The sequence below is a fragment of the Peromyscus leucopus genome, chromosome 2 (genome assembly GCF_004664715.2).
Source record: "Peromyscus leucopus breed LL Stock chromosome 2, UCI_PerLeu_2.1, whole genome shotgun sequence".
In the NCBI taxonomy this organism is placed as follows: Eukaryota; Metazoa; Chordata; class Mammalia; order Rodentia; family Cricetidae; genus Peromyscus; species Peromyscus leucopus.
The window spans coordinates 119,369,161-119,393,586 of NC_051064.1; the positions used below are offsets into that span (position 1 = coordinate 119,369,161).

Consider the following 24,426-nt stretch of genomic DNA (forward strand, 5'->3'; position numbering starts at 1 on the left):
AAGGTTTCTGAGCAATCAGGAAAACCGACCCACGGATGGGGAATAAAAAAGCACTTGTCTCATAAGCCTTGATGGCCTGAGTTTGAGCCCCAGAACCCACAGTGGGAGGAGAGAACTGTCCGAAAAGTCGTCCTCTGACTTGCACACAGGTACCATGGTACAATGTACCCCCCCCATAATAAATAAAAGGAAAAACGTGGCATTTGTCCATTCGATTTAGCTTTCTAAGACAGGGCGCTGGTAACTTTGAGGGAAGCCATGAAGTCAGGTGATGCAGTGAAGGGCTGAGTGGGAGGGGAGAGTGGAAAGAGGGTGCTCCATAAGGGGGTCCTTCAAGCCCCCCGTGTGCCTTCAGTTTTCTCACTGGAGGAGGGAGGGTGGCTGGGAGCTTTCACTGTGTAAGGCTCGGCAGTGGTGTGCTGACGGACTGGGGAGGTGCAGGTAAAAAGGCCCCTGAGCAGCAATGGGGGCTGGTGGCCACCGGAGCCCCTGGATTCACGGGAGTGTGGGCCTGCATGAGGGAGCAGTTTTCCCAGCCACTCCTACCCTCCTGCTCATCAGGCTTCAGGCATGGCTCAGCGAGAGGCTGCAGCAGAAGCTGATGCATGGGAAGGGTTCAGTCGTCTCCCCTCTTCCCCCCATCCTTGTTGTGGGGTGCAGAGGCCTAGAGAGCTACAAGCTACCTGTACAGATAGATGGGTTGCCTGGGAGCATGCTGGGTGAGGTCTGCGGTTGGTGGAGAAAAGCGTGGAGGGGATATGAGAGTCTTTCTGGGAGCACTGTTTACTTGTGGGTTGTGTGAAGGGCAGGGGATCTTCCCAGGGAAAGCAGGGTCTGTGGAAGAGGATGATCGGAGCTGTCGACATGAAGGGGTGTGAGGCCAGCTGTATCAAGGAAGGTCAAGGGTCAGGGCCAGGGCAGGAGGGCCATGGAGGGAGTGTTCAGGAAGAAAGCCGAAGAAAGGGGCTCTGGGTTCAGGGGAAGGCTAGGGAAGAGGATGCATAAGTGGACCAGCAGCCTGCATGCAAGCTAGACCAGAGTGGCTGCTTAGGGGGAGCCTGGGTAACAGCAGCTGCGGGCTCCCCCTTCCTGTTTGTACAGATGCTGGAGTCCGTCCCTCGCGCCGGAAGCCCCTCCCCCCGGCTCCACCCAAAGACTGCCCCCTCGCCCCGCTCTCACCTCCTGGATGGCTGCCATGCGCACAGTTTCGTAGTAGTGCAGGGGCGCGTTGGGTGTGTTCATGTCGTAGCCAAAGCCTGCGACTGCCACTTCATCACAGCCATGGAGAGCCATGGTCACTGCCACACTGCCAAGGGTTGGGATGTTCTGGAAGAGAAGAGCGGAGGGAGGCGTGTAGAGTTCTGCGGGGGTGGGTGGGGGTGGCTGAGACCTCCAGAGCTAATTGGCCCATTTCCAAGGATGGAACTTCATTCCCCCCACGGAGCCTCCTTCCCCACCCATTTCCCTTCCAAGGCTCCCCTGCCAAACTCTCCTCCTCCCTGCCCCGGAGTCTCACCCCCCTGCCCATGAGGCCGTTGTTGAAGGGCAATCCAATGAGAGTGAAGGCAGCCTCCTGGATGAAGTATGGATTGAGGATGCGGATCTCAGGGGGCTCCTTGGGCACTCGAGTGGCCACAGACTTCCAGAAGCCATCGGATGCACTCTGTAGACACAGCGTAAGAAGACATGAGCTGGGCACCTGGTAAACCAGCCAACACTGGAAGGCTTTGGCATGTGAGGGCTCATGGGATGTGTGCCAGACACAGGTATGTGTTGGGGAAGGGTGACCGTGTGGTGGGACCAAGGTGAGTAATGGGGGACACAAAGTGAGCTCTGAGGCAGGGGACAAAGTGTGGGACACTGTTAGGAGTGCTGCTTTATCCTGAGTGCAGGGGTGGGGTGTCCTTGGGCCACAAGGAAAACCCCCCAGGCCCAGCTGTCCCACCTCCCCGCCAGAGGCGGGGCCCACCAGCGGCTTGCCCTCATTCGCCTATCTGCTCTGCTGAGCTCGCCTCCTTTCCCTTCTGTCTGTCTGTCCTGGCTCTCAGTCAACTGTCCTAAAGTAGACCTGGAAAACAAAGACATTTCGTGAGCCGTCACAGAGCAGCAGAACGACACTCAGATCTCAGTCCTGCCCTGACCAGAACTGGGTGGCTTCGGGCCTGTTGTGTGTAGAATAGTTAGTTCATTCTTTCTCACGGAGCTTGGTTCCAAATGTGGAAGAATTGCCTCTGAAACATATCCCAGCGTCCGACTCTGGGCCACGGGGCCTCTCCACTTCATCCTTCCCCTTCTCCCTGTCCAACCTCACAGAGCCTTTCCTGGTCTAGACCCCCAAGTCAGTCTCTTGAGCTGCTCTTTCATGGACTCCCCTCTCTGGACCCTACAGCAAGGGCTCTTGAGAACGCCCGAGGAAGCTGTGAGCCAAGCAGCATCGGAATCATTACCACGGCCTCCAAATTTGTAGCAAATTTGTTACTTGTCTAGGAGACACAAAAAAAAAAAAAAAAAAAAAAAAAAAAAAAAAAAAAAAAAAAAAAAACAACTAAACTTAGAGTGGAAAAGTACTGAGCACACCAAGAGGAAATGATCACTGGGTACGAGAAGAGAAAAGAGGCCTGGGGGCCAGTGAGATGGCCCGGTGGGTAAAGGTGCTTGCTCCCTAGGCTGATGACTGGAGTTTGATCCCAACCCACATGGAAGGAGAGAGAACCAAGTTGTCCTTTGACCTCCACACATGTGCCCACACACATATGTGTGTCAAACACATAAAAAAATAAATACATGTAAAAAAAAAAACCCAAGAGATTTCCATTGCAAGTGCCTTTACCTGCTGATTCATCTCATTAGCCCTAAAAAGATTTCTACTTTCCCCCCAGCCTTGGGGATCAAATCCAGAACCTCAGGCATTCTAGTAAACGCTCTACTACATCCTCAGCCCAACCTCACAAACATTCTTATGAATGTACTTCAGAACACACACAGAGTGTACACAAACAGAGTTTAAAATAAACAAATCTCAAAAAAAATTAAAATAAGACAAGCAAATTTAAGAGAGAAACAAAACTGTGGAGAAAAGTTTGTCGCAAAAAATAAAGACATTCTTGTTTTAAAAGCTCATGAAAAGTAGCCAGGCACGGTGATCATAGTCTTGTGATCCCAGCCCCTGTGAGGCTGAGCAGAAGGATGGCCTAGGCCTTGAGGGAAGCTAGACTACAGCAAGACCCTGTCTCAAGAACACCCTAGCTCCAACAGACAAACAAAACCCAAAAATTAAGAAAAAAAAAAATCAGTGAGATCTCACAGAAATGGGCAAAGGATGTAAGAGAAAGTTAAGTGGTAACCTGGGGCCATCCTCACGCTAGCCAAGCATGCGACCAATTACTCCCCCCTCACCCCCCCATCCCCGCTCCCCAGGCTGCAAGCCTGCTCATTACAGCGCTACTTAGGAATGTGAAATGCCAGGAAAATCCCAAAAGTTTACAAAAGCAATTCAGCTAAGTGATACCGGATACAGGCCCAGAAAAGAAACGCTAGGCATCAGAATTATGTACTCTGAGAATTCTGTCACCTAGATATCATTTATTCAACAGCTATGTTGTCCACATCGTTTCCTACTTCTTATCCCTTTCCTCTACTGTCCACCCATCCTTCAAACAAGAAACCTGGAAGTACACGTCAGATTCTCCTCCATCCCTCACCCATTCTGGCCCCCTACTTCTTACATCTTATCCCATAGATCCACACCTGTCTCCCAAAGCCACTGCTCCCGCCTCAGGTCCCTGTCTTATTACTGCCCATCAGGACTACCATACCAACTGGCCCATCCTACGCCAGCCGAACACTCCGGAGCCCTGTAGAGTGAATGGAAAACATGAGCCACGTGAAAATGGTTGTTGAGCTCCAGTTGCTTACTTAACACACATGGAGCTGAGTATCCAGAAGGGCGGCCTCTGCTTCCCAGCCACATCACCCTGCCAGAATGATCTTTCCAAATACGTACCAGCTCATATCACATCTGGCTGCCTCCGTTCATACCACAAGCCCTCTGAACCACTGCTAGCCAATTCCTCCATGCTCCTGGTCACTGCTTATCTCTATTACACCCATCCCCCCACCCATACAATGCATCTTGCTCATCTTTCCTGATCTCCTGCACCCCAAGGAAGAAGTGCCTACTAGCCTTTGAGAAGTGATAAAACAGAGCTAAGAGCCTTGGTCCTGGGATTCAGCTTCAGCTCTGTTCAATGGGGACTCTGAGCAAGGAAGTTTCCTTATGGACAAATCGGGGACACTCAATACTTACAATGTGGACCACTGTGAGACTTATACAGGGCAGGGCTCCTTTTTAATTCATTTCTATAGCCCAGGACCCAGCTCAGCTGGGGCAGGGCATAGTACTGAAGGAGCTATGGCTTTCTTCCAAAGCTCCTCCATTGGCCAGTACCTCCTCAGCCCTGTCTCTGCCCCAACCACATTCTCCTCTCTTCCTCCGAAGGCGACCTCTCCTTCTCTGGCAGCTGTTTTCTGTCCTTTCATGGGTCAGATCAACTTCTGGGTCTCAACCTATTAGATTAATCAAGTAGGCACCAGTTCTGTGGCTTCTGCACCCCACCCCAAGTCTGTGGCTGTGTATGTAAAGGAGGAGATAAAGGTGGGGATCGGAGGATGACATAGGACCAGCATGGAGGAGAACAGGCTGAGCCACTGGACAGAGTTATGGAGAAGCCCCTCCTGGATGGGCCTGGCTGTGACAGATGTCCAGGAGTGGGAGATGTGCTGGTCACACACCTCAGACCCATCTCTTCTCCAGAGCCCAGTAGGCCCCAACAACCCACCCCCGGGCTTCTGCCTGTGCCTGTTCTCATACACCTCAAGAGGAGACTGAAAACACAGGTCCCCACCCCCAGAGCTGCAGGGGTGTGGGGAATGGGCACAGTAGGGCGAGGGGAGGTCACAACCCTTGAGGCCGTGCCTAGACTGAAACCTAGTCTTGGTCCCAAGACAGGTCTTTGCAGGGTATCCTAGCTTCCCACAGCTGTTCACATCTGGAGTCTGAAGCACAGGGGAAAATCACCTCCCTTGCCTTGCAAGAGCTCCGAGTTGAGTCAGGGGTCACTCAGTGCCCCATGACCTACACATAATTAATTCTACACAGGGAACATGCCGAGGCATACATACGGCTGGCATAGTGGAACACATCTAAGCTGAATTCCACTCCAGAATCCACCCATGATCTGAGGCACTGTCATCAAAACCATCATTCACAGCCTCCCCGTGCTATAAAGGTCCAGGATCTAACCACTGTGTGAAACTACAGGGAATTAGCTTATTGCAAATCCCTCTAAGAATCAGAAAAGAGGCGCCAGGGGGGAGGGCGGGCCAGCCTTGCTTCCCCCTGCTAATCTTCTGGAAGGAGGAACGAGTGCCCCATTTCCAGTAAGAAGTGAGTAGTCTCTTACACACTGATACACACATGTATACATCTGATGTGCACACACCACACACACACACACACACACACACACACACATGTACACACACGTGCACAGCTCCTCCTGACTTCCTGCTTCTGTGCAGCAGAGGGTAAGCTGAGACAGGGCCTGTCCTGGGAGCAGGTGAGCACTTCCTGCCCCAGCCCCATATGCGTGAAAGCTCTGATGTCTGTTCCCCTGGGGGCAGCCAGAAATGGCTAAAGGCAGTGCTGGGACCCTGGGGAAGTGTCCCATGCTTAGGTCCCAAGTCCCAGGGAGCCCCACATTAGAGGAGCAGGCAATGGCACAGTCAATATTTCAGCGTTTCTTCTGCTTCTTGTCCTGTTGTAGAGCTTCCTTGAGAATTCAGGGAAAAGCAGAATATCAAGAACAAGGTGTGAGGCCGGGCAATGGTGGCGCACGCCTTTGATCCCAGCACTCAGAAGCAGAGGCAGGTCGATCTCTGTGAGTTCGAGACCAGCCTGGTCTACAGATCGAGTTCCAGAACAACCAGAGCTACACAGAGAAACCTTGTTTTGAAAAACAAAAACAAACAAATAAACAAAACAAACAAACAAAAGAACAAGTGTGATGTTAGCTTTTGTTTTCCCAGCTGTAAGATACGTATTGGGGCTGGAGAGGTAGCTCAGTGGTTAAGAACGGCAGCTGCTCTCCCAGAGGACCTAGGTTCAGTTCCCATGGCAGCTCACAACTGTCTGTAACTCCAGTCTCAGGGATCCAACATCCTCTTCAGGCCTTTCTGGGTACCAGGCATAGATGTGGTACCCAGATATACATACAGGCAAAATGCCCATACACATATACATAAATCAAATTAAAAAATAAACCAGGAACCAACCAAATCTCAGCCTGTCTCCTAGCATCAAGCAGGCAAACAAACACCCCACGGCTCCTCTTCTCAGATGTGTACACGGGACAGATCTTTCTAGTGTAGAAAACTGAGGCTCATATCCCAATTCCACATCTCTGTGACCCGGGGCACATCACGTCATCTGTCTAAGCCTCAGGTTCCTCTTGCATAAAACAGAGATGACAAGACCGACTTCCCAGAAAGCTGAAGGGATTAAAGGAGATGCTGGGTTTGATAGCATCTGGCAGTGTCTGGTATACAGAAAGAACTCAATAAATCTTTCCTATTATGACTGAGTGTTTCAGAAGCCAAGAGATTGAAACAGAGGGTGTGGCTGGAGGTGTCAGCCACCACAGAAAGGCCAGCACGCATGCACACCTGCACAGGTCCACACCTGCACCCGTTCAGACACGGGAGCGTGGAGCTAGCTTTTCCCGCTGGTTCCTGCAGGCAGGCAGTGGGTGCCGGAGGCCTGCCGGATGCTGGGTGCACTGTCCAGCCCACCGCTGGCAGGAAGGCTGCTTCCATCTCACCTCTCCCACCCGCAGGACCCAGAGGCCAGTCAGTGCCACCACACCTCTCCTGGAGGACAGCTGTGGGCTGCATTTCTCGTCACTCCCTCCTCCAGGAATGTCCCTGCCTCAGTCAAGTCTGGGCTGGCTCCCGAGCGTGGAGCTGCCAGGCTCCTGTTAATACAACCTGCTCTGCTCTTCCCGGCATAGCCAGAACCAAGTGGAAGAAGATCTGGGAACAAAAGAAGGGAGTGCCCCCTCCCTCTCAGGGTCCTGCTACTGAGATATTTCTTAGTCCCTGTGGTCCTCAGCGCCCCATGACCTACACATAATTCTACACAGGGCAGGCACATGCCAGGGCATGCATATGACGGTCTGACTTTCTGTAGCCACTGATAGGGCAGATGTGCCCACGGCTACTGCCTCGGTCTTGGTCACCAGTTCTCCTGGGACCTTTGTTTTGGCCACCATCTTGCTGTGCTTCAGTTCCCTGCATGAGTCTGGTCTTGACCTTCTCAGGTTTAATATCCTCAGTGGCTCCCACTGCCCTCTGGGATGGCTGGTGTCCACAGCTAAGACTTGGGGGTCTAAGATTCAACCCAAACTCCCAGCAGCTCCCTCTATGCCCTGAGGCAGTTCACTACCCTTTCGAGGTCTCATATCTTCAACTACAGGCTAAGAATACCAGTTTCAGCCTTAGAGTGATTGGTTGTTTTGACAGTGAGAAGCCACCCATCCAAAATGTTTGGCTCAAAGCCAGCTCCTGCTGGCTTCTGCTGGTAAGTCTTTAAGATCCTAAGTGCAGAGACTGGAGAGAGAGCCTGTGGGTAAGAACATTTCCTGCTTTGCCACAGGGGGACAGCTCAGAGGTAAAGCACGTGCCTAGTATGACCAAGGCCCCGGGCTTGATCTTCGGCACTGCAACAGCAAGTGAGAAAATAAGTTGTTAAATAAAACACAGTCTACCTTTCCTTTAAAAAAGTGCCATGGTGGTGGCGCATGCCTTTGGTCCCAGCACGTGGGAGGCAGAGGCAGGTGGATCTCTGTGAGTTTGAGGCCAGCCTGGTTTACAAATCCAGTTCCAGGACAACCAGAGCTGTTACACAGAGAAACCCTGTCTTGAAAAACAAAAACAAAAACAAATGAAAGAAGAAAGTACCATGGAGGGCAGAGTTGGAATCTGGAATTCAGACCTGAGACCTATACTGACCATGGTGCTGTAGGAAAAGCTGGCCAAAGCCCTCCTCCTGCCCAGGCCCTGTTCATGGTCTCCTCACTCTGTATATCCAAACTCTGCTTGTAGCCCACGCAAACAGCCTTCCCAGGGTTCAAGAGTAGGCTCAGAGCAATACTCTATCCTCAAGGATGGAAGTGGCCTTGGCCCTGTTAGGGTGGAAGATATGGAGGTCTCCAGAAAATGAAAACGGACTCAAAAGGGTTGGATATTCCATAGTTTTCTTCACTCCATCTCATTGGATGTGGCCAGAATATGGTGAAGACATATACTTCTTTACTCACTCTGAGGGCAGCAATTTCCTGACGTCATACCAGTTGAATGGAATTGTTGTTTTTTTGACATAGGATTTCTCTGTGTAGCCCTGGTTGTCCTGGAACTCACTCTGTAGACCAGCTGGCCTCGACTCACAGAGATCCACCTGCCTCTATCTCCCCAGTACGAAGATTAAAGGTGCATGCCACCACTACCTGGCTGAATGGAATGATTTTTAATTCGCTAAGAAGCACATACCTTGCCAATGTCATTCTCTGTGCCCAAAACTTGGCTCATCTGGCCTGCCTCTACATGAGGCTAGAGACTAAGAAGCAGCCAGTTAGGACCTGGAACTTATATTAAGCACCCCAGGGGCTGACAGATGAGGCAGTTGTACCCCTCTGGCCAGGGTCGCATCTGTTGCCAGGCCTGCCTGGTTGCTTGCCCTGACTCAGCGACTCTTGGCCCCGAGGCTGGGCATTCTCTCCAGTGGGCTCAGTCTCACTTCTCAGGAGGTAATTGGTCTTGCAGATGAGTACGGGATGTCAAGGGTCACCATGCTCACGGTCCCACTGAGTCTCTACAGCTGGGTGACAGGTGGCTGTGGCGGAGGAAGAGGACAGCTTCGTTCCTAACACTGAATCTAGCTCCACGTCCACCAGCCTTCCTCACATGCAAAGGACAGGAGGATGACCGTGATGGCGGGTCCAGATGTCCATTCCACTGAAGGCTGGCTACGTTGCTGCTAAGTGACAACCATAATTTGCATAACTAATCCCTTGGGTCATATTTGGGTGTGGCTACTATAGAGACCACCATGCTAAAAATCTCGTACGCAGGTTTTCCCTTCCTCTTGGCACTATGTAGCACTTCCTTTTCCAAACCCATGCCCTCACTGGTACAACCTGAGAGCCCCTGTCCCCCGACTCTTGCCAGCGTCTCTGTTATAATTTCAGTGTCTCTTTTGAAAATGTGACAGGTGACGCATGGCACCCTGCTGCCCACACGTGCATGTCTCCACCTGCTTAGGGAGGCCACACGCATCTCTGTGGTAGTCTCTTCCTCATTTCCCCTCTGCAATCCACGTACCCCTCCCTTTCTCGGCTGCTGGGCTCTGATGGCGTCCCTGACAGCCCTCAGAATAATAAACCTCTGTCTATCATATTTTCTAGACATACTTTCAAAATGTTTGATAGAATCTTTTTGTTTGGTTTAAATTGATATCGCCAAGTTTCTTCTGGTACTTCTGTGCCTTAAAAGTTTGTCCCTTCCTGCCAAGCATGGTGGCTCAAACTTCTAATCTAAACACTTGGGAGGGAGATGCAGGGAGACTGTCCCCTAATAGCTCCAGTTAGGGAATTTAATTCCGTTTCAAAATGCAAAAAAAAAAAAAAAAAAAAAAAAAAAAAAAGGAAGAAGGAGGAGGAGGAGGTGGTGTGGGAGGGCTGGGGTGGTGGCACATACCCTTATCCCAGCACCAGGGAGGCAGAGGCAGTTGAATGTCTCTGAATCAGAACAACATAATTAGAACCTGTCTCTAGAAAAAGGATGTGGCTGTGGGGTGGGGCAGAAAGATGCTCGGCAGGTAAAGATGCTCGCTGCCAAGTCTGACTTGAGATTGATCTCTAGAACCTATACAATGCAAAGAGAGAACTCACTCTTGGAAGCTGTCTTTTGATGGTCACGTGAGAGGTGCGGTGAATAGCCCCACCCCCAATAAATAAATAAAAATAATTTTTAAAGTCTTTTTTTTTTTTTTTTTAAGTTTGCTATCCTATTTTCTTCAAGATTTCCAGCTAGATGTGGTGTTTCATGCAATCTCAGATTCTGGGAGGCTGATCTGGGCAGATTGCTGCAAGTTCAAGCCCAGCCCAGGCTACATAGTTCCGGGACAGCCTGGGCAGCACAGTGAGACCTAGTGTGTGTGTGTGTGTGTGTGTGTATATACATATATATATATTATATATATACATATATACGTATATATACACACACACACACACACACACACACATATCCATCCATCCTCTAGTCTGCTTGGAGTTTATTTTGATGTGAAGAGAGGGTCAAAAAACCTATCTGAAAGCTATATTTGGGAAAAGCCAAGAACAGAAAGAAGAGCCAGTGTGAGGCGGCCAGGGGACACCAACACTCAGGCAGGGAGCCAGGGCAGCTTAGTTTTCATATCCTTTATCAAGGAATCTTCCTGGAACCAGGAAAGAAAATCAAACACAGTAAAGAGGATCCCCAGGAGAAGCAAGAGATCAGGAGGATACAAGGGTCCAGAGCCCAGAACAATCATCTCCTGGGGCAGCGATAGCAAGAGGAGCCATCCAGACGGAGAGCCCCACGTCCTGGTTAAAACCCTGACTCCTCTGAAGCGACCAGCCTCAGTTTCCATGTTTATTCCTTTAAGTATGTCAGCTGTGATCCAACATTGCTCTAGGGCCCGGGCTTGCAGCAGACAAGCCGGTTCCTGCCTGCAGGGGCTGGAGAGAGGACTTCTAACAGCCCTGGATGGAGCAGGCTGAACGCAGGGGTGGGAAACAGGACGCACATGTTGGTTGCTGCCTGGATGGAGTGCACGTGTTGGGGAGAGAAAGTGGCAGAGACAAGGGAGGCTCTGAAGATGTCAGGGTTTAGATTTGATCCTGTAGGCCCGTGGTTCTTCTGCTTACATCTGGGGGACTCGTTCTAACAGACACTGCCCAGCCCCCGAGCTTCGCATTCAGAAGTTCTAAAGTAGACCTCCCCCAAACGGCGAGATTCCAGGCGATACTGATGATGTCCGTCTGAGACCTCACACTTAAACGTTGGTAGCCATTAAGCAAGAGAACAAGCCAGCCATAGGGAGGCTTCAGCATGGTCCCGAAGGCACACGTGGTGAGCAGACTGGAGGAAGCTTAGCCGGAAGCAGAGAGCTAGGAAGCTGCTGAAATGGTTGGAGCGAGCCATTTGCAGAAGGGCTGCTTGTGGATCTGGGTGATGAGTGACTGAATACACAGGGCAAAGAGAGAGTGGAAAGAATCGAGGCTCCTGGAGTTTTGGTCACTGGCTTGCGAAAACCAGAGACTGCCCTTAGACTCTCGCACTGCCTGTCACAATACGTGCCCCGAGGATACCAGCTGGTGGGTGAGTTGTCCCTTTAAAGTGAGGGCAGAGGTCGAGCCTCTGCATTTACAATCAGAAAGTCAGTCCAACAGAGCGGTGGGTGCTGGATGCCAGGCTGGAGGGGCTGAGAAGCCAAAGGGGTCACCTCTTCCAGCTGCCTCAGACCGAGAGTGAGAGGGTGGGTGAGACAATGGAAGAACTTAAATTGCTTTATTGTTTGTTTATATATTCATGTAGAGAGAGAGTGTGTGTGTGTGTGTGTGTGTGTGTGTGTGTGTGTGTGTGTAACTCAGAAATGGAACCCAGCCATGAGATACTAGTAAAGGATCATCATGAGCTACCTCACCACAGCTTGTCTTGGGGGGGGGGGTCAGAGGACACCTTGTGGGAAGCAGTTTTCTCTCCTCACACCATGTCGTTTCTGGGAGCAAACCTCAGGCTGGCAGGTTTGATGGCAGTTGCCCTTACTCACTGAGCCACACTGCCAGCTCACAGGCTTACTTTTTAAGGAGAGAAAGACCTGGACAGATAGACAGATGTGAGAAGAGGCTCGGCAACAGAGGTGAGAAGGGTGGGGTGGGGGAAGGCCACCTCAGGAGATCCAGGGAGAGGGCCTCTTGGTTCAGGAGAAAACGGATAGGAATGGAGGAAGAAGAGCAGAGGCAGATGTGGATTTTATTGTGGTAGTCTGAGTGAGAATGGTCCTCACAGGCTCAGATGTTTGAATACCTGGTTGGTCCCCAGTGGGTGGAGCTGTTTGGGCAGGCTTAGGAGGCGTGGCCTTGCTGGAGGAGGTGTGTCACTGGGGGTGGGCTTTGGGCTTTAAAAGCCTCAAAACACCTCTAGTATACTCTCTGCTTCCTGGCTGTGGTTAGGGGGATGAGCTCTCAGATGTTCCTTGGCTGCTGTCCACTGTCACGATTTCCTGCCACGATGGACTCCTAGCCCTCTGGAACCGGACGCACCAGTAGGCCCTTCCTTCTGTAAGTTGCCACAGTCATGGTGTTTCAGCACAGCAATAGGAAAGTAACTAATCCGCATGTGTGGACTAAAGGCTGGGAAGTTCACTGATGGTGGCCTTTATCTGCCCTGCATGATGGATGGGAGATTTCTCCCTGCGACACACACAGGTCCAGGAGATAGATCTGCAGGTGGTGAGTCAGAGCATTTGATTGACAACTAGGGACAGGGTGCTGGCACAGTGACATTACAACCCTGGCCTCGGTTTCTCTCTCTGCGTGCCATTCAGTCCCTGGTACTGGGCTGACTAGATGCGGAGAGAGGGTGTGGTAGTGTTGTCAAGAAAGCGGGATGAGGATGGCAGCCGAGAGCTTGGCATGGCTTTGGTGATGGGTCTGACTTTGAATGAATGCACATAATGGAGTAAACAAGAAAGGCCGTAGTGAAGAGTCACCATGACACAGCTCTGACTCACAATACGGCGCTACCACTTAGTGGCACTACCGCTTAACAGCGCCTGCCTCAGCCAGCAGCTGGGAGGCAGGCATCCCGGGGGCCTGTGATGAGCGAGAACTCAGTAAGCAGGGGTCTCCGAGGCCACGGCAGGGAGGGGCTGAAATGGAGGACTCTAGGCAGGAAGGTATGTGGTCAGGCTCCTCACGGGGATTCCTGGGGCAGTCCGGTGTGGGGTTTACACCCAGTTCTAGCTACTACTTCACTAGCTGCATTACCACAACCAAGTACTTCATCGTCTCAGTGCCTTGGTTTGCTCGGCTCAACATTGAGGATGGTAACAGTACCTGTCTAACAGGGTTATTAGGAGAACCGAATTAAGGGATTCAAGGAAGCTGGGAACTGAGGGCTTTGATGATGATGATGATGATGATGATGATATGATGGGAAAAGAAGCAACAGGGCACAGAAGGGAGTAATGATGAAAAGCAGAAGCAGCGAAGAGCAGTCTGGCGCCTGAGCACTGGAATCTGCTGCAGAGCAAGCAATGGGGAGCAGCGCGGGCCGGGAGAAGGAAGGCCTTCGACTCCTGCATGGAACAGTGCCTGGGGTAACAGTATGGCGGCTGGTGCTGGCCTGCAAAGAAAACGGTTAGCACAGCCTCCTGGCAGAGGCCTGGAGAGGAGTCTGTGACCGCTTGTTCTCCAGGTGGAAGGCCTGCCCTGTGTCTCCCAGAGGTAAAGTGGCACCCCATCCAGCTTCCCCTGAGCAAAGTTCTCTCAGGTCAGAACAGAGTAGAGGCTCTAGTATAGATAACATCCAACCCCAACTTGACCCTGTCCAGCAAGGCCTCGTACTCGGAGACCTGATGGCCCTGCCTGCCCTGGACAGTTCCCAGCCTACTCTCCCGCTCTGATCTGCTGCTGTTCTACGGGTTTCCTCTCCTCTGGACCTGTGCCCCCCCCCCCCCCCTCTGATCTGCCGCTGTTCTATGGAGTTTCCTCTCCTCTGGACCTGGCCTCTGACTTCCTCTTTCTGACTCACTGTCTAGGCCAGACCCCACAGCCTAGACAGAAAAACACTTCACTTTCTCGTGCAAGCGGGCTCTTCTAACAGCAACCACCAGTCAAAAATAACCTCCAAGAAAGCCGGAGGGGTGGGGTCTCAGCACTCGGGAGGCTGTGGCCAGAACACCGGCAACCGTTTGAGCCAGCCAGGGCTACAGAGTGAACCTCGTCCCATGAAAACAAACTCTAGGAACTGCCTGCGGCTGGGAACTTGCTCCAATGTTTTGTGCTAGGTTTCATCTCTATTTCATCTTCATTTTTAAAAACATCAGCTGAGCATGGTGACTGACATCTATAATCCCAACGCTTGGGAGAAAGGCAGAAGGATTGCCCTGAGTTCAAGGCAAGCCTGGGCTACAAAGTGAGCTCCAGGCCAGCCTACCTCAAACAAACAAACAAACAAACAGACAGACAGACAGACAGACAAGCAGAGGTCACCTCTTGAGCATGAATGTGGGACCCTGGCTGGCCTATTGAAGAACCTCCCCCCCTCCTTCCCCAGGCAAAGAATGTACCGCTGTATGGTCAAGCCTGTGGTGACCGTCCAAGGGCCACCTCAAGCCTTATTCTTTCTCTTCCCTCTACATGTTGGGCCCACAGCTTCACTGGCCCACTCCAGACAGGGGCTTCTCAGCAGATGTCAGCTTCCCAGCGTCGGTGGGAAGCTGATGGGGAAGGAAGAAAAGGCCGCACAGGCTCTCTGGAACCCTGGGCCACCCGGCATCCTGGGGCACAGCTGGGAAGGCTGGCAGATGCACAAGGTGGGGCCTGAGTGACCAGAAGAGGTGCCCTGTCCTTCACATGTCCTGTCCTCTCCAGTCTTCATCTAGGGACTGAATGACAGGTAATTGCACCTGGGACCCTGGGCCTCATGTTCTGACTTATCAATGGCTATGTGCATTTTCCATACAGTCTTAGAGTGTCCTACATGGAGCATGGCCTCCCGGGGTCTCCACACTTATGGTTCCTTTCGTTTGGAAAGCCGGACTCGCTCCTAGCTCTTCCTTCCCATCCAGTGTTTCTCGGGAGGCCTTCTCTTGGCCTTTCCTGTCCGCCCCAGCTGCTTTAGAAGACACTCCCTGCACTGAGCAATAGTTCTAGTTTGGGGACTGTGTCTCCCATTAGACTGTGAGCTGCTTCTGTTCTAGAGCAGAACTTAATTTGTCTCTGAAGTCCCGGGGCCGGCTCAGGCCTTGCACCTCACTAATGCCTGGCCAACAGGTTGGCCTGGCACAGGGGAGGCCGCAGTCCGCCTCTGAGAAGAGCTTTTTACTGAGCTGTGTCTCTTGTTATAGACTTAACCACTGGCTGCTTCTCCCTCTCCCAGGCTCCGCCCTCCTCCTTAGCCTTACTTCCCTCCTCAGTATCCACCAGCGCTTTGCTGGACACGCAGTCTGTTGGGAGGCCCATGAGACGTCCTTGCTGGCTTAATCAAGGCTCCTGGGACCAGGGAGGTACAAGGTCTTTTGGTAATCAGTTTGGAGCTATCTGGGCCACCGTCCAATGTATTAGAGAAGCAAGCGGGCACACACGGGGAAGGGCAGAGCCATCAACCATCTTCCTTTCCCACATCCTCCCTGCTTCCAGTGTTCACCAGGACTCCTGGGTACCAGACAGGTATGTGCCATAAGCAGCACAGCAGCCGGCAGCAACTGTCTGAGTCTCATACCTGCTCCAGCCCTACCCAGCCAGCCCTGGCCCCGGAGCAGAGCTATTTCCAGCCAGAACTCTGCAGGTGAAACTCTAGACAGGTTCAGAGCTTGCTAGCAGCGGGAGGCTGAGCAGCTAGAAACATCACCGCAGGAGTAAGTCGAGCCTCAGAGGGAGGACTGGATAGGGCAACCTGATTCACATCTACCCTACCTGGGTCTTAGAGGCCAGGGAGGTGATGAGCAGCCTAGAGATGTCCCAGGAGGGCACCGACCTCAGGCTTGGGAAAGGGGCACTCAAGAATGGGCCTCTGGAGGTTCACCTCATGTGGTGGTTTGAATAAAAACAGCCCTTGTAAGCTCACAGATTTGAAAGACTGGTCATCGGGAGTGGCACTCTTTGAAAGGGTTAGGAGGTGTGGCCTTGTTGGAGGAAGTGTGTCACTGGGGGTGGGGCTTTGAGGTTTCAAAAGCCCAATGCAGGCCCAGTAGCCCTCTCTCTTCCTGCTGCCTGCAGATCCGGATGTAGAACTCTCAGCTCCTTCTCCAGCACCATGTCTGCCTGCATGCTGCCATGCTTCCCATCATGATGATAACGGACTAAACCTCTGAAACTGTGAACAAGTCCCAATTAGATGCTTTCTTTTATAAGAGTTGCCATGATCACAGTGCCCCTTCACAGCAAACACAACACTGACTAAGACTCTTGGGGTGTTGAGAAGGCATGGATATCACTGCTGTTACTGGTGGGTTATTCAGAAGTCCAGAGCCACCCTTGACTGTGGTACCACAGAAAGCCCGCAGGACTTCAGAAGACTCCTTGTCATCCTCCCTCTCCCCATCACACTCAGAAGGTGTTCTCCCTGACACAGGCTGGCCATGTGTGCCCAGGACGGGGTTGATCGAGGCCCTGATCGCACCTCACAGTGCCTCACTCACTGTGTCAGAATCTTGACCTACTGGCTGCCAAGGCCAGGCCACCAGACCAAGTGGCGAGCTCCTCGGTCTTCTTGGGAGCAGCTCCCCCACTTCCGCTGACTCTCCTGCCTGCCTTGGGGAGACAGGATGAGCTTTGACTCCACTGACCTTGGTGCTCTCGGAGGCAGAGGCGACCACACGCATCTCTGGTCTGCTGTCCCAAGGAATCTGGATTGCCTCACATCTCCCACACTGGCCCTCAGGAAGCAGGAACTGGTTTAAGCTAATTCCAGATCATGTGCAGTGAATGGGCACCATGGGGGGAAAACCCTATGGGGTCAGGGCCCTACCCTCTGGCTCTCCTGCCCTGGGAAAGCCATGAAGGCTTTGATAGGTGTCTAAGGGCCAAGAGCATGTGGACTGATGAGCAGAGGGCATTATATGAGAAGGGTTCACCAAGGCAGGTCCAATTCACTCCCATGTCTCCCTCTGAAGTGCTTGCCAGTTACCTTAAGGCAAATAGAAAGGCTGTAGGGATTCTGAAAAGAGAGGGGCCTCCCCAGCCCCATTCCTCCCTCGTCTGGTAGACAAGAGGCTTGCTTGACGCCAGACCAATCACCTGCTTCTTTGTCCTTTCCTTCTCTTTGGAAACCTGGGCTGCACCCAGCACAGCCAGATGCCTCCTGGCTCTGAGTTGGGCTCCCGTCGCCACTGCCCCACCTACCTGAGCTTCTGAACCTGACTTCTGTCTTCGCTCCTGCTTGCTATCTACTTGACACTGCCTGCACTTGGCCTTGCTTGGAAGGGGCTGTGGAGTCAAACCAAATTGCACTGAGACCCTCACAGGCAAGCTAAGCTGTTCTTGCCCCCAACTTCTCAATCTAAAGGGACAGCTAGCTCCTTACTGAAGGCAGAGGGCAATCTGTCATCGGTCTCCAGGAAGAGGCTTGGGCACTGGGAGAGGAATGGCCTGAGCCCTGCACACCCCTCCCCCAGGTGACGGATGACAGCTGGAGGGGAGGAGATGAGGGTCGGGAGTGGGAGACAGACTCAGACAAGTTGGCAGGTGTCCCCCACAGGCCCAGAACTGGGAAACAGGTCTCAGGAGCGGCCCCAGTCGGTGGTCTACAAATGGGCAATCTGACCCTACGCTACCACATACACTCCCTAAACACACGGGCCCAGATCCTAGCCAGCTTAGAGCAGTCAGCACAGAATCTGATCACACCCAAAGAGAAGAACCAGACTTAGTGGCAGGCTGGAGATCAACCTACAGGCTAGCACTGAAAATCTGAGGTCGAAAATGGTCTGGATTCATGCGTTTGGGAGCTAACACGCTTGCCCTGAGATCCACTGTCCCTGCAGAATGGCCCCAGGGTCCCTAGAAGGCTTTCTTTCTCTGTTGAGAATGAGGTGAGACCATAAGAGCAGTCAGAACGGCCTCGTGGAAGGGAAGTGGGGCCAGGGAGGTAGCTACAGACCAGGGCATGAGCCTGTCACAGCTGCGTGTCACATGGGCTGGCCACAGGGACCAGAGCTTTGCCTCCCTGGGATCACCAGCCCCTGGCTATCTGGAGGCAGGCAGCAGAAAGCAGGCATTTCAGCTCCAGGAGCCCGTTACACACCCTGCCATGGTTTGGGCTCTGTCCCTTGCTGGATTTGCTGCCTTTTAGCTTCGGGTCATTTTGAAGTTTCCTATTTGTTCTTTGTGGGGTCCAGGGGGAGGGACTGCCTGGGAGGGGGGGGGGGGGGGGCGGGCTGGACGCGGGAAGGGATGCTTGCAGTAGGCGCTCACCACTCTCTCCTTGTAGACGATGTACTTGAGCCATTTGAAGTCCTGCCACTTGAAGCCGGCGAGGACAAAGAGAGAGTCCCGTTCATACTGCTCAGGCCGCTGCATGGCACCCTCGGGGTAGGTGATGCGCAGGGTGGTCTTGCTGCCCACGTCCCTCTCGAAGCCCTTCACGGGCGCTGAATTCAGTCTACAAAGAGCCAGTGGAGTCAGAGCTGGCCTTGGGCCTGTGTCCGGGGAGGTACCCTGAACCCCAAACACCCCGGGGGGGGTGCAGAGTAGGAATCCGGGCCACCTACTCGTTCGTTTGAAAACCCGCCAACCCAGCAGCATCTTTGAGGCTTCTGTTAACCCTCAGGCTAGGTGACCGGACAGCGAGACAGTTCTCAGGGCGCACGCAGGGCTCAGGATTTGGTCCACAGCATGCATGTGCCCGGGTGTTGTTCAGGGGAGCTCACCTGACCACGATGTCATAGTCGTCAATTCGTGACCCCAGGGACTTGTTGGCAAGGACCCCTCCGTTGCCTACAATGATGCAGCGGCGGCAGTGGAGGCTGGGGGGAGAGAGCAGAGGTCTGTGAAGGTGGGTCCCCCCCACCCTGCTCCCCCTTTGTCTCGCTGCCCTCGACTCTACTGTGACTTTGGTCAGGTCCACGCAGCCCTTCCGGGAGGAGGCCAGTGCCACCCCTCAGGAGCTGGACCCTGGGACACTCTGCTGGTGTCTGGCACTTCTAAGGGAAACACAGGTGAGGTTTGGGGAGCAGGCCCAGGAAGCAAAGAGGGGGGCTCTGGTAAGACTGGGTTCTGGGCAGAGGTGGGGGAGGCTTGGTGGCCTTAGAGGACAGGGAACGGCGAGGGAAGCTTGGAGATCTCTCAGAAGAGCAAGGGCAGGGAAACGAAGCTGGGCGCTTCAGGACTTACGTCTGGGCTTAATTTCGACTCAGGCCTCTAGGCTCCGATAGCCACTGACGGCCTTGCTCTCATTTGGCGTCCTGTCTCCTACCCTGACCCGAGGCTTTCCCTCCAGGGCTTCAGAGCTGTCGGTACCTCCGACTCAAGCTCTGTCCCCGTCGGCTGCCTCGGTCGGCACCTCATCACCTTCAGTTCTTGTTCCCAAACCCGCATGTCTGAGGACTGAGAAGCCTTGCCAAGTGCTCTACTCGGCAGGTGCCTGTCCAGAAGAGCCGTCCGGCTCACACACTCTACCCACCGCGAGTGTACTGTTGTGTGCATGGGGAGGCATGGGAGAGCACCTGTCCAAACCCGGCCAAGAGCTGCGGGGGCCACAGCACCTCTGCCCGTGCCGGAGAGCCAGGGGAAGGGGGTGGGCTCACCTGTCCAAGGCAGGGGTCAGGCGGTACTCTTTGGTGACGGACAAGATGGCTTTGATCAGATTGTCTGTGGACAGAGGAGGAAGGTCACTGTTAGTGGGTCTCTTAATTTCCCAGAATACATTTGCTAGTAGTCGTCCTGGGAGGCCTAGGAGTGGGACAGAGCGGAAGTGGGGGTGGGTGGAGAGAGCTGCAGGCTAGACCACTGCTTTCACTTTTCACTTGAGCCAGGAGACAGAGGTAGGGAAGGAGGCAGATCCAGCCCTGCTGGGAGCCAGGCTCTCACCCCAGCACGTAACTTCTTCCCACGACCCTTCACCTTCCTAGGAGACTCATCTGTTTCCCCATAGCTAGACCCTAGGACATGTATCTGTGGGCCAGAGCCTTGTTTGGAATGGGACTGTCTAGTCGGAGACAGACCATGTCTTACCACTGTGTCTCATGGAGCGGAGTCCAGGGAACAAGTCAGACAACCAATGGCTGAAGAGTTCACTCCAGTAGATCATACAGCCTGCTCACTTTACCCCACTCTGTTCCGCCCATCCTGACCCTGCTCTTCGCCAGGCTGCCTCTTCTTCCTCACCCATCACACCCTGCAGCCAGGCATCTGCCCGCCAGGACTACTCCCAGCCAGGACCCTGAGACCTCTGCTCCCGGAGCCTGAACCACGACTCATCTTCTTGGCCTTTGGATGACCACCCTCCTTTAGACTCTGGCTCGGTAAGAACTTTATACTGTAATGGAGAAGAAGCTGTTGGCTCCGTCAGATCTGGTTCTGCTACTTAACACTCTGTGACCTGCTACAAACGGCCACCTTCCTTTGAGCTCGTTCCCTTGCCTCTGAAAAAATGATAGCAAGCCCTGCTTAGCTCAGTTGTTGGGTAGATGCAATATATATAAAGGTCTGTAGACAAGCAGCTTGGTACTACCACGACAGAAAGCATCTTTGTAATAAAATAAGGGTGCGGCATACAGACAGAACCTTGTGGCTATCCTCCAAGGGCACGGCACTGAAATGTTCACACAAGGAGACATGCTCAAGAATCTTCAACACAGAACTGTCTGCAACTGCAAAATGCTAGAGGCAGCTGAACCATCCACCAAAGGAAAAGGACACGTGGAACACGAACTACTATGTGGCAAACAACAAAAACCCATCAATGACGTATAGCTCAACACAGATAAAGCTAAAGTATATATGCAAAATATCATTTTAAAGAACATACACACACACAAACACACACACAGATACATACATTTTTTTTTTTTCTGAGATAAAGTCTAAAGCCCTGGCTGGCCTAAAACTCAGAGATCAGCCTGCCTCTGCTCCCCCAAATCCAGTACTGGGATTAAAGGCATTCACTACCCATAAAGAAAAAATTGGTTTATGTTTAATGGATATGTAAGTATGTAACAAAAATAAAAATCAAGACAAAGAAACACTAAACGCCAACATCCAAACAAGGACAGCGGTGCTGGGGAGGGACAGTGGGCGGGCAGCAACCAGAAGCTCTCTTGCAGCTCCAGCTTTATTTCTTTTCATATATAGGTGTTTGTGTGTCTGGTGCCCATGGAGGCCAGAACAGGGCATGGGATGCCCTAGGACTGGGTTTACAGACAGTTGTGAGCTGCCATGTGGGTGCTGGGAATTGAACCCGGGTCCTCTGGAAGAGCAGCCTAGTGCTCTTAACCACTGAGCCATTCTCCAACACCACCATGCTTTATTTTATACATTAGGAAGACAGTGCATGGTGCCCATTACATTATTTTATTAATTTTGAGACATGGTCTCATGAATCAGACTCAACCTTGATTTGTGGCTGAAAGTGACCTTGAACTTGTGATTCTTCTGCCTTCATCTCCTGAGTGCTAGGATTTCAGGCATGAGCCACCATGCCTAGTTATATGTGGTCCTGGGGTCAAATTTATGCACGCCAGGTAAACACTCTATCAATTCGGCTCTACCACTAGCCCTTCATTATATTATTCTAACATTATTTTTCTGGGTGTCTGAGACATTTCATATAACGAGGACTCAAAAAAAAAAAACCAAAAACAAAAACATAAAACCTTTTGTCTTTTTGTTTGGTTTGGTTTGGTTGTGGTGGGGATTGAACCTAGAGCCTTGCACATGCTCTGTCAGCACCCTACTACTGAGCTACACCTCAGCCCTCACATAATTCTTTCAAAAGGGGGTAAACTGGACATGGTGGCACACATGCTTTTCATCCCAACACACAGGAGGCAGAGGCAGGTGGATTTCCCTAAGATTTTGGTCAGTTAAGGTTACACGGTGAGACCGTGTCTCAGAAACACACACACACACACACACACACACACACACACACACACACACACACACCCCTTGGGTACAGCAAGGGGTCACGTGATTGACTGGAAAGTATCCTTTACGTCCCACAGAGGCGGCCTGGGCCTGGGCAGGCTCTCCAGAGGCTCCATGGGAGAGGGCAAGGAGCAAACCTTTATTGAGGTTCTACACTAAGTGCCTCCAGATACACTTTCAATGGGGGACACCTCTCATTCCCTTCTTGTCTCACCTCCAAATCTGCCTCAGGACTGATGAGGAAGAGCTCATCACTGTTGGTGACAGGGACAGGGGCACAGCCGGGGACTTTGCTTTCTGTGACGGGACCTTTTACAGAAAGGCACCGGTGAGGAGCCGTGCTCTCCTCGCTGGCTGAGGACTCTAACGGCCTTCGCTGGCCTTTGGAGCTACACAGTCAGTCCTGAGTGAGGATTCGGGAGGAAGGAGCCGTCTGCCTGGATACAAGCATGAGGAAGGGAATCTCCACATGGTTTAAACTAACCCATTGGATGTCCCCCTGGAGGCTTGAGGTCAGAGGCCAGCTCAACAGTGTGTTTGCTGGCTTTTGTCTTTTTTCCAGGGAGGACTGGCCTAGCCGAGTAGAGGGCTAAGTCTCCAGGCCAAATGCTGGCACCCTGTAACAGTTCCCTCCTGAATTCCGACTGTCACCCTGTAACAGTTCCCTCCTGAATTCCGACCCTAGCACCCTGTAACAGTTCCCTCCTGAATTCCGACCCTAGCACCCTGTAACAGTTCCCTCCTGAATTCCGACCCTAGCACCCTGTAACAGTTCCCTCCTGAATTCCGACCCTAGCACCCTGTAACAGTTCCCTCCTGAATTCCGACTGTCACCCTGTAACAGTTCCCTCCTGAATTCCGACTGTCACCCTGTAACAGTTCCCTCCTGAATTCCGACCGTCACCCTGTAACAGTTCCCTCCTGAATTCCGACCCTAGCACCCTGTAACAGTTCCCTCCTGAATTCCGACCCTAGCACCCTGTAACAGTTCCCTCCTGAATTCCGACCGTCACCTTGTAACACGGCAGCGTTTCTATTTAGCTGACAGAGACGCCAAAGCGCAGACAGGTTAAGAAAGCTGTGCAAGGTCACAGCTAGTCAGAAGGTAAGTGGAGGGACCTGACGCCCGACCCGACCCTCCCCCCAAGTCAGGAAGTGGCCAGACACTTGACCGAGAAGCGGGGCTGTGTGCAAGGGAAAGTGGAGAGAAAGGCTAGCCTGGGGCAGAAAAGGGACAATTAGAGGGAGGCCAAGTCAGCATGGAAGACCTTGGGCGGGGATTACAGGAGCTGTGTGTGTGTGTGTGTGTGTGTGTGTGTGTGTGTGTGTGTGTGTGTGTGTGTGTGTGGTTCCCAGGAACTTTTCCATGTAGCCGCAGCACTATGACAATGTCTCTGAGCATCTCTTCTGCAATCTCACGGCGCCGGATCTGGCCCCTGCTCCTTCACTAGACGAGAGCTTTGAACGAAGGGACCGTAGACACTCATCACTGCAGCCGAGCCAGCTCTGGCCAGTGCAGAACCATCTCCAGCAGGGAACTGTTCTGTTTATTTTGAGACAGGGTCTCATTATGTAGTCCTGGCTGTCCTGGAATCGCTCTGTAGACCAGGCTGGCCTCGAACTCAGAGATTAAAGGTATAAAGGTATGCACTGCACCACAGTCTGTCTGTCTGTCTCTCTCTCACATACACACTTATTTGTGTGTGTGTGCACAAGTGCACACTCACTTACAAACGGGTACCATGGAATCAGAGAACAATTTATTATGATTGGCTCTCCTTTCCACCATGTGGATTGCAGACATTGGACTTACTAGATAGCAAATACCTTCACCCACTGAACCATCCCACCAGCCCCCAGTGGGGAACTTCTAAAGACACAATCCTGTCTTGAAGTACAGGGAAATAGCATGGGAAAATGGGTGTTTAATGTTTAAAGGGTTCCCAACATACCTTGACCTTTGATTCCAAAAGGTGGCACGAACTCCCGGATCCTAGCCCACTTGCGAAAGGAGTCATCCAGGAACATGGGTGCTGGCTTGGAGAACCTGGAATACACCAAAAAATGCAACAGCTACAGTGCTGGTTGGCTGTGGGTACATAGCCTTGGTGATGGGTCTGTGAAGCACCCTCCACATTCCAGTCCGCCCGCCCCCACCTCCCCAACCTTTTAACTGGGTAGTTGCTGATTTTATTGAGGAGAACTTGAGTCTGGGAAAGCAGGCCTGGTTAGTCTTTATTTGGCTCTGGGAGTGGAGGGACAAGGTCTGCTCGGCGAGGATTAATGTCCAGAGCTGGAAGCTCTCCGGAAGGTTATCCAGGCATCCATCTCCACTCGCTGCTGCCCACTCTGTTCCTCCACTCCGGGAACATGAGGATAACACAGTGCCAGCGGCGTACAAAAGGATCCAAAAATCCAGCCGGTACGGGGCGGTACAGGGAGACAGATTGCTGGA

The 24,426-nt window shown here is 52.4% G+C and overlaps 1 protein-coding gene across 13 annotated transcripts in view; it reads right to left on the minus strand.

Moving 5' to 3' along the window:
- St3gal3 (ST3 beta-galactoside alpha-2,3-sialyltransferase 3) overlaps positions 1-24,426 on the minus strand; it is a 216,909-nt gene that overhangs the window by 7,099 nt on the left and 185,384 nt on the right. For 7 of the 13 annotated variants that reach the window (XM_037202869.1, XM_028893216.2, XM_037202871.1 and 4 more), the window contains 7 exons: positions 23,924-24,018; positions 19,631-19,694; positions 18,755-18,850; positions 18,300-18,486; positions 17,229-17,312; positions 1,517-1,663; positions 1,180-1,326 (listed from right to left, as the gene is read on the minus strand). In XM_037202869.1, the coding sequence (XP_037058764.1) occupies positions 1,180-1,326; positions 1,517-1,663; positions 17,229-17,312; positions 18,300-18,486; positions 18,755-18,850; positions 19,631-19,694; positions 23,924-24,018 (820 nt within the window). The remainder of the gene's footprint in view (positions 1-1,179; positions 1,327-1,516; positions 1,664-17,228; positions 17,313-18,299; positions 18,487-18,754; positions 18,851-19,630; positions 19,695-23,923; positions 24,019-24,426) is intronic. The other 6 variants (XM_028893223.2, XM_028893220.2, XM_028893219.2 and 3 more) reach the window with 1 other exon arrangement.